The following is a 7,952-nucleotide window of genomic DNA, read 5'->3' on the forward strand; positions in this document are numbered from 1 at the left end:
AAATGACCTGAGTTTTTAGATCTCGAAAAGACAGACGAGCATGTTTACCTCTTGTTGGGACTGGACGAATAAGCTCTTTGATGGCAACGGCGTCCAACAGAGGTCCACAAGCGGGATCTTCCTGAACTCCGGGATTGTGGAACGTAACCTTAACAGAATCCGACGAAGCTACAAATCCGAAAGCGTAAACATCGCCTCCATCGCTGCTGTAAAGAGTCTGCAGAGGCAAACTTCCATTCTGGGGAGGTACTAACACAGACAAGACTTCATCTTGTGCACATGTTCTTGAAGCTCCAAAAGTTAGAGCATAAAGAGACCCTTTTTTCACTTTTATGATCTGAGATATCGATGCTTCGTTGCCGAGCCTTACGGCATGGACGCCGTGAGCAACGGGGAAGAACATTCCGCCGGGTTGAGGGCCACCTGAGATGTACTCAACAAAGCCATTGATCTCCCAGCTTGGCAGAGAGTCTTTGCCTACTATGACTGTTTTCTTTAAGTTGGTTTTTAATGGTGGTTCCTCAAAGTTCCCATTTGCTAGAAGTCCTGTGTGAATAAAGAAGCAACGTTCAATATCAAAAAATGCTCTAAGAGGGAGGCAGAAAGTTAAAGATCCAACTCGATTGACATATAACAGGCCAAGCTCACCGCTAGCTGATATTGTCTAGATTTTCACACCCTTCTCTAAAGAATGTTTCGTTCCTCTCTCCAACCGATGTGGGATCTCACAATACACTCCTTTACAAGCCAACGTCCTCGTTGACACACCGCCCGATGTCTAGCTCTGATACCATTTGTAACGGCCCAAGTCCACCGTTGCCGGTTTTGGCCAGTTACGTATCACCGTCAACCTCACGGTTTGAAAACACGTCTGCTAGGGAGAGGTTTCCCTTCCGGGCTCCACCCTTATAAAAAAATGTTTCATTCCTCTCTCCAACCGACTTGGGATCTCACAATCCACTCCTTTGAGGGCCCAGCGTCCTCGCTAGCACACTGACCGATGTCTAGCTCTGATACTATTTGCAACAGTCCAAGCCCACCGCTAACAGATATTGTCTACTTTGACTCGTTACATATCACCATCAACCTCACAGTTTTAAAACACGTCTACTAGGGAGAGAGGTTTCCACACCCTTACAAGGAATGCTTCGTTCCCTCTCCAACCAATGTGAGATCTCACAAATCCACCCCATTGGGGGCCCAACATTCCCACTAGCACACCGCCTGGTGTCTAGCTCTGATACTATTTGTAACAATCCAAGCTAAGAAAAAGCTCAAAGAGTACAATATCTGCTAGCGGTGAGCTTAAGCCGTTAGTTTCTAGCAAATGTAGACATTCTTAGCATCCTAACACCAAATACAAAGCCTCAAACTGGTTTGGAGAGTAAAACAAACTCTATAAGGGGCAGATCTAAATGGATTTCATAAGTAAAACCAGTACAAAACATTCATTATAGCAAACCAGAAAGCTAAAACTACACATTTCTACAATAAATCCAACAAACAAGATCCAAAACAGTACCAACAACAAAAGAGAGAAGCCCACAAACAAACATCAGTTCATCATGCAGCTAAACAACAAACCCACATAAAAGATAGCCAAATTACAAAACTAAGCAAAAGGGGTTTCGAAAATAAGCATTATACCTTCCAAAGTCGACCCTGCAAAGGCTGAAGAAGCCAATAGCAAGAAGAACGCTAGCAATGGCAGTGATGAACATGAAAGAGAAGCCATTTTTGGGGGGTTTGAGAAGGGGAAAAGGGTATTCAATGGATGGGAGAGGAAGTGGGATTAAGAGATTGTATTTATAGTGAGGGAAAAATGATAAAACCACGAAGACGCGAGGAAAGAGAAGGAGATTAGTAGAGAAATCCGCGTTTAAGTGAGGTGTAACCTGAAACATTGTTTGTGTATCTGTCTGCTTATTTCCATTTGGGGACCGATTTTTTCTCCATGATTCATGGCCTTCAAGTGGCAAACTTGTCATTTCACTTTCTCCTCAAAAATCGTTTTTGTTTTATCTTATAATTTTCTTTTTACTTCAATGATCGTGTAATCGACCATATCGACCATTGAGTAAGTAGTCATTGAACGATAAATTATAAGAGTGTTGAGAAACACGATCAACTCAATCTGTATGGTTTGAGTTCAATTATGAACTTATCTGAATTAGGTTCATATAAATAAAATTTATTTATTATTGGAATGATTCTTCTCAGATAAATATTTTGTATTATTTATTTATTTATTTGAATGTTTTGGGTTAAATTTGTTATTATTTTTATAAAATTGAACGTATAAAATCATGACTTTATTTATATTTGATGAAATTAAAAAATCCAAATAATTGGGAGTTTTTATTTTTTATTTATTTTATTTGAAGTTTTAAATCTATTTGTAATTAATGGTTTCGGTTGAGGAAACAAGAAATAGAAGTGGCTGGAATTAATTAATCTTTCTTCGTTCGGATGAATTTAATTAAATAAATAAATAATAATTTTTGGGGCATTATTTGAATACATGTCAGATGCTGTCTCTCAATGCAATTTAATTTAACTTAATTTAATTTATGAGAAATTAAAAAAAAAAATCACATTATCTATGAATACAACGAAATTTCCTGCCCACTTCATCAACTTATTAAAATATTTATTTAGCAGTGGTTTTTAAGTCATATTATAAAAATTAAAAATATATATAAATGCAGGGAAATTATTTATAAAAAAACATAAATATTATGAATTATAAAACTTGTTAAATAAAAATAATTATTTCAGCCTTTAAAAAATATTCATTATTATAAGATAAAACATTAGAGAATCTTATGGAATTTGATTCCCCCCATGTGTAGTTGGAGATCTATCTCCACTTAATTGATTGATAATTATTATTTATTTATTTATTTATTATTATTATTTTGCATAATTTGCATATATTTATATTTATATACTATTTTAAATTAACGAATATATTGCTACGAGTGCACTTTATAGCGTATTGATATGATATTGATGGTTCGAAACTTGATCATGTCATTATGTGAAACCAAATTTGCATTTGGTTAATGTATACCGAATAATTTATTCGTTGATGAATTTCATCTACTATTAGTTTTATTTAGTCATTAAATTGGTCCTTCCATTCGAGAAGTTTATTTTCAATCTAAAATAGTTGAAGATATGTCAGTGATTTATGTAAGTTTTATTAAAACAGTGGAATTCATGACCGGTTAGACCGATGATATGATTTTTATCAATCATTATCAAGCTCAATTTGAGATCTTGTGACTGAGCATAGACGTCTGTCTCCTGTGACCATAATGCCAAGAGAAATGGTCGAGAAAAATGGTATTATTTAAGGGATATTTGAGATAACGTCAATATGGTCCGACCAAAAATGATTTGTATTTATTTATTTTTTCGTTACATCTCAATTATCAATTGAATTATTAATAATAATAAAAAAAACATAATTAATCATTTAAAAAATAAATGTGTAAAGAAAGGAGAGAGAAAAAAAAAAGGCAATTCCATCTCATTCCCAGCATACCCCACGCGGTTTTAAAAAAATAAATTATTTTTTTATGTTTTAATTTTTTTTTGTGCGTAATTTATTGGTTACAAACCAATAAAATAAAATAAATAAAAACATAAATAGAACATTAATTAGATGGGGAAAATGGATAGAGGAGGGTAAAATTGGGATTTTTGTCCTGATTTTTTTTTTTATGTAATTATTAAATTTGAAAATCAGAATACAATATAATAATAATAATAAGTTTTAAGAATGCGTAGGATATCAAATAATTGATGCTAAGATGCGCCAGCTAAAGTGTCGCTTTAGCCGGTTCAGATTCCACATGCGCATTGTCGACTTGTCGTGAGGAAAGGCTATAATTTAACGAATTGAAAATTTATTTTAATGAGAAATTAATATTTTCCTAAAATTAATAAATTAAAACTGGCACGTGGCATTATTAAAGTGAGCCGTGTGGTGGGTAGGACAACAAAGATTTTGTTTAATAAAAAAGACTAATTTAATGGTAATGGGCTGATTGGGGGCCCATTTCCCATGTGCACTCAGGCCCACTTCCTCAATCACCTTTCTAACATTTTCTTGATTTTGTCTCCTTAATTGTTAATTATTTTTCTTAGATTTAACATTTTGATTCACATTACCATTTTAATTATTTTTTTTTTCTATGTGTGACACTTTAGTTTTACGATACAACTCACTACAATGGCATAGTGACGCTCTCACATGTAGCATCGTAAAGTAACTTTGAGATGCAGACTTGCCATGTTGATTGGTTGAATTCTTTTAGGGTAGAAAGAATGAACGTTTCATCCATCTATTTAATTAGCCCATTGTAGAATTTGGAGATTGGGATGGTTCAAATTTGGACTTTAAGTTTTTAATAAATCTTATAATTAATAGATACCGACAAAATTGATTAGCTTAAGGATAGAGAGGTAGGTAATGGTAATTTTTTTTAATAAATTAATATATTTCCAAAATAAAGATAAATTTTTTAATTTTAATAAAAAAAGGTACAATAGTCTTTAAATATTACCATTAGAATAAATGACATAAATTAATTATATTAAAGGTTAAAGGTTTACGTATCTATTATATTTTTTAAAATATAAAAAATTAAATAAAACTCAGCTTCACAATTAAAAAAAAAAAAAAAGAAATTATGAGAAATTTTAAAATGTAAAAACTAAACCAGGACGACTGGGTTTCATCGGAACCCGAGCCAGTCAGGCCCAAACCCGGATCGCAGCAGAGCTAGCCGTTGGCGTTGTTGTAAAAGAAGCCGCCCAAATTCAAATTCAAATTCAAATTCTTGAATCAAACCCTAATTTCTATAAATCCCCAATTTCTTTCTCTTTCATCACCTAGAATCTTTCAGACACCATCTCTGTGTCTTTTTTCTCTCTCTCAAGAACGAGTTTTTCGATCACCATGGCCGTGGAGAAGAAGCGCCCATTGCAGAACAGCAACGCCGCCAATGTCGACTCCGATCCGGGGGGGCCAAAGAAAACAATCGAAGAAATGTACCAGAAGAAGACTCAGCTAGAGCACATCCTCCTCAGACCCGATACCTATGTCGGATCAATCGAAAAGCACACCCAGAATCTCTGGATTTACGAGAACGACAAGATGGTCCACCGATCCGTCACATATGTGCCTGGTCTTTACAAGATCTTTGATGAAATTTTGGTCAATGCTGCAGATAATAAGCAGAGAGACCCCTCGATGGACTCGCTCAAGGTTGTAATTGACGCTGAGCAGAATTTTATCAGTGTGTTCAACAATGGAGATGGAGTTCCGGTTGAAGTTCATCAGGAAGAAAAGGTTTATGTGCCTGAGTTGATCTTCGGACATCTGTTGACTAGTAGTAACTATGATGATACTGAGAAGAAAACCACTGGTGGACGCAACGGCTACGGTGCGAAACTTACGAATATTTTTTCTACTGAATTTGTGATCGAGACGGCAGATGGAAGACGTCTGAAGAAGTATAAGCAGGTACGATTTCTGCATCCTTCGTGAAGGATAAATCGTGTTTTATTTTCTTTTTTGACTTAATTTTGCGGATTTGGTGATTTGACTTTGATCCGATGGTGTGGGCTCTATTATTTGTGCATTGGAATTCTGCAATGCCGTCATGAACTATAAGATGCCATAAACGTCTCTATTTATTTTCAATTTTGCTTGCAGTTATCCTGTTTAGGTATTGATCTCAGATGCTTGATTCATAGGTTTTGATTCTCCTAGTGCGTTTCTGGAATTCTGCAATGTCTTTTAGCTTCGAGGTTCTTTCATAATTGTGCTTCAAGAACTATAAAATGCTATATATGTCTTTATTTTGTAAATTATGTTTGCATTCATCTTAGAATCTTGGTTCATACTCTTTCCCCGAGCCTCATTTTTAAAAGTACTCTTTGGATATCATTTCCCTCCTTGAATGTAACTTCCTGTAACTTATATAAGATTTTCTTAGTTCTTTGAGGTTAGCTTTTGTTGAAGTAGTATAATCATCTGAGCTTCTTTTAGCAAGTGCTGGAAATTAACCAATGTGCTTATTTTGAACATGGAAGGTATTCTCTGATAACATGGGGAAAAAATCTGAGCCGATCATAACAAAGTGCAAGGAGGGTGATAATTGGACCAAGGTGACTTTTAAGCCAGACTTGGCTAAGTTCAACATGACTCATCTTGAAGATGACGTTGTTGCACTGATGAAAAAGAGAGTGCTGGATTTGGCCGGATGCCTCGGTAAAACCGTGAAAGTTGAGCTAAATGGACAAAGGGTCCCTGTTAAATCGTTTCAAGATTATGTAGACTTCTATCTCAAATCGGCAGCCGCATTCCAGACGGAACCTCCAAAAAGGTAGACTTCTGTTTGCATAATTTGAAGTTTATGTTATATTCTACGGATTTGGTATAAGGGTTAAGAATTCTTTCAGGTATCACATTCGGCCTAATGAGAGATGGGAAATCGTGGTGACCTTAAGTGAGGGCCAGTTCCAGCAGGTAATCTTTTGAATGAGTGCGATCACTGCAACTAACGCTGTATATTGTAAGTTCTTGAGTAATTAATTGGTGTTTCGTTGAGCAGGTCAGCTTTGTGAACGGGATTGCAACTATCAAGGGTGGGACTCATGTCGATTACATTACTAATCAAATAGCAAATTATGTTATGACTGTTGTAAATAAGAAGAACAAAAATGCTAACGTGAAGGCCCACAACGTGAAGAGCTATTTGTGGGTTTTTATCAACGCTCTCATTGATAATCCTGCCTTCGACTCCCAAACCAAGGAAACCTTGACAATTCGTCAAAGCAGTTTCGGCTCTGCATGCGAACTTACGCCAGACTTTTTGAAGAACGGTATGCATGCATAAATCATCAACATAATCCATATGCTGGTTTATTATTAAGTGTAAGATACTGATTACTGTACATGTTGCAACTCAGTGGCCACGAAATCTGGCATTATGGATAGCGTTCTCTCGTGGGTTAATTTCAAGCAAAGCAAAGACCTGAAGAAAACGGATGGAGCAAAAACAGAAAAGATTAGTGGTATAGAAAAGTTGGAGGATGCCAATTGCGCTGGAGGGAAGAATTCGGAAAAATGTACCTTAATTTTGACAGAAGGAGATTCAGCCAAGGCCCTTGCAGTAAGTTTTTAATTTTGACACTTGCAGATTGATGCTTTTCTCTCCCTTTCCCTAGATGATTTATAACTTTGTTGTTGTTCTTCCAATAGATGGCTGGTCTCGGTGTAGTAGGTCGAGATTTTTATGGCGTATTCCCACTGAGAGGTAAATTGCTCAATGTGAGGGAAGCAAGCAGTAAACAGATCACTGAGAATAAAGAAATCCAATACATCAAGCAAATTCTTGGACTTCAGCAAGGGAAGGAATACAACAATGCTAAGGCTTTGAGATATGGTCATTTGATGATTATGACCGATCAGGTCTGATGGCTTACGAATTTATGTTCATTTATTTGCTTCTGTCTGCAACAAGGGCTTAACGTCAATGCCATTACACAGGATCACGATGGTTCGCACATTAAAGGGCTCTTGATCAACTTTATTCATTCTTTCTGGCCTTCCCTCTTAAGAGTGCCGTCGTTTTTGGTTGAATTCATAACGCCTATTGTCAAGGTTGGTTATGCTTCGTTGATTAGTCCTCACTAGCAAGGTTTCTAAAAGGTACGGCTTCTCACACATTCTTTTGACGTCCGCAGGCTACTCATAGGAATGGAACTGTTTTATCATTCTATACCATGCCCGAGTACGAGGCTTGGAAAGATAACTTAAGGGGCAATGCAAGTGGCTGGTCAATCAAGTACTATAAGGTCGGTCTTTAAGACTTAAATATAGCAACTTCATTGTGTAAGTTGTATTTCTTCAAATTCTATTTGAAATGTATTAG

General features: G+C 36.0%; 2 protein-coding genes across 2 annotated transcripts; one reads left to right on the forward strand and one right to left on the reverse strand.

Annotated features, from left to right (window-relative positions):
* Nucleotides 1-7: 7 nt before the first annotated feature.
* LOC111785079 lies at nt 8-1,876 on the reverse strand (the record flags this gene model as incomplete). Its single annotated transcript, XM_023665556.1, has 2 exons — nt 1,648-1,876; nt 8-546 (listed from the first exon to the last, which is right to left on the reverse strand). Coding segments are annotated over exons 1-2 (627 nt in total), but the record flags the coding sequence as incomplete, so codon positions are not given.
* A 3,036-nt stretch (nt 1,877-4,912) lies between these two features.
* LOC111785081 (DNA topoisomerase 2-like) lies at nt 4,913-7,887 on the forward strand. The gene is made up of 8 exons (XM_023665557.1): nt 4,913-5,536; nt 6,109-6,401; nt 6,478-6,544; nt 6,630-6,900; nt 6,988-7,190; nt 7,280-7,489; nt 7,568-7,681; nt 7,765-7,887. Exons 1-8 carry the CDS (start codon nt 4,970-4,972, stop codon nt 7,885-7,887), a joined length of 1,848 nt encoding a protein of 615 aa, XP_023521325.1. The 5' UTR covers nt 4,913-4,969.
* The last annotated feature ends 65 nt before the right edge of the window (nt 7,888-7,952 follow it).

The sequence above is a fragment of the Cucurbita pepo genome, unplaced genomic scaffold, assembly GCF_002806865.2.
Source record: "Cucurbita pepo subsp. pepo cultivar mu-cu-16 unplaced genomic scaffold, ASM280686v2 Cp4.1_scaffold000360, whole genome shotgun sequence".
Taxonomy (NCBI): Eukaryota; Viridiplantae; Streptophyta; class Magnoliopsida; order Cucurbitales; family Cucurbitaceae; genus Cucurbita; species Cucurbita pepo.

Coding starts and splice junctions, on each gene's coding strand:
- LOC111785081 (XM_023665557.1), top strand. CDS start 4,970: ATGGCCGTGGAGAAGAAGCGCCCATTGCAGAACAGCAACGCCGCCAAT. Junction 6,545..6,629: donor GTGAGGGCCAGTTCCAGCAG/GTAATCTTTTGA, acceptor TTCGTTGAGCAG/GTCAGCTTTGTGAACGGGAT. Junction 7,490..7,567: donor TGATGATTATGACCGATCAG/GTCTGATGGCTT, acceptor GCCATTACACAG/GATCACGATGGTTCGCACAT.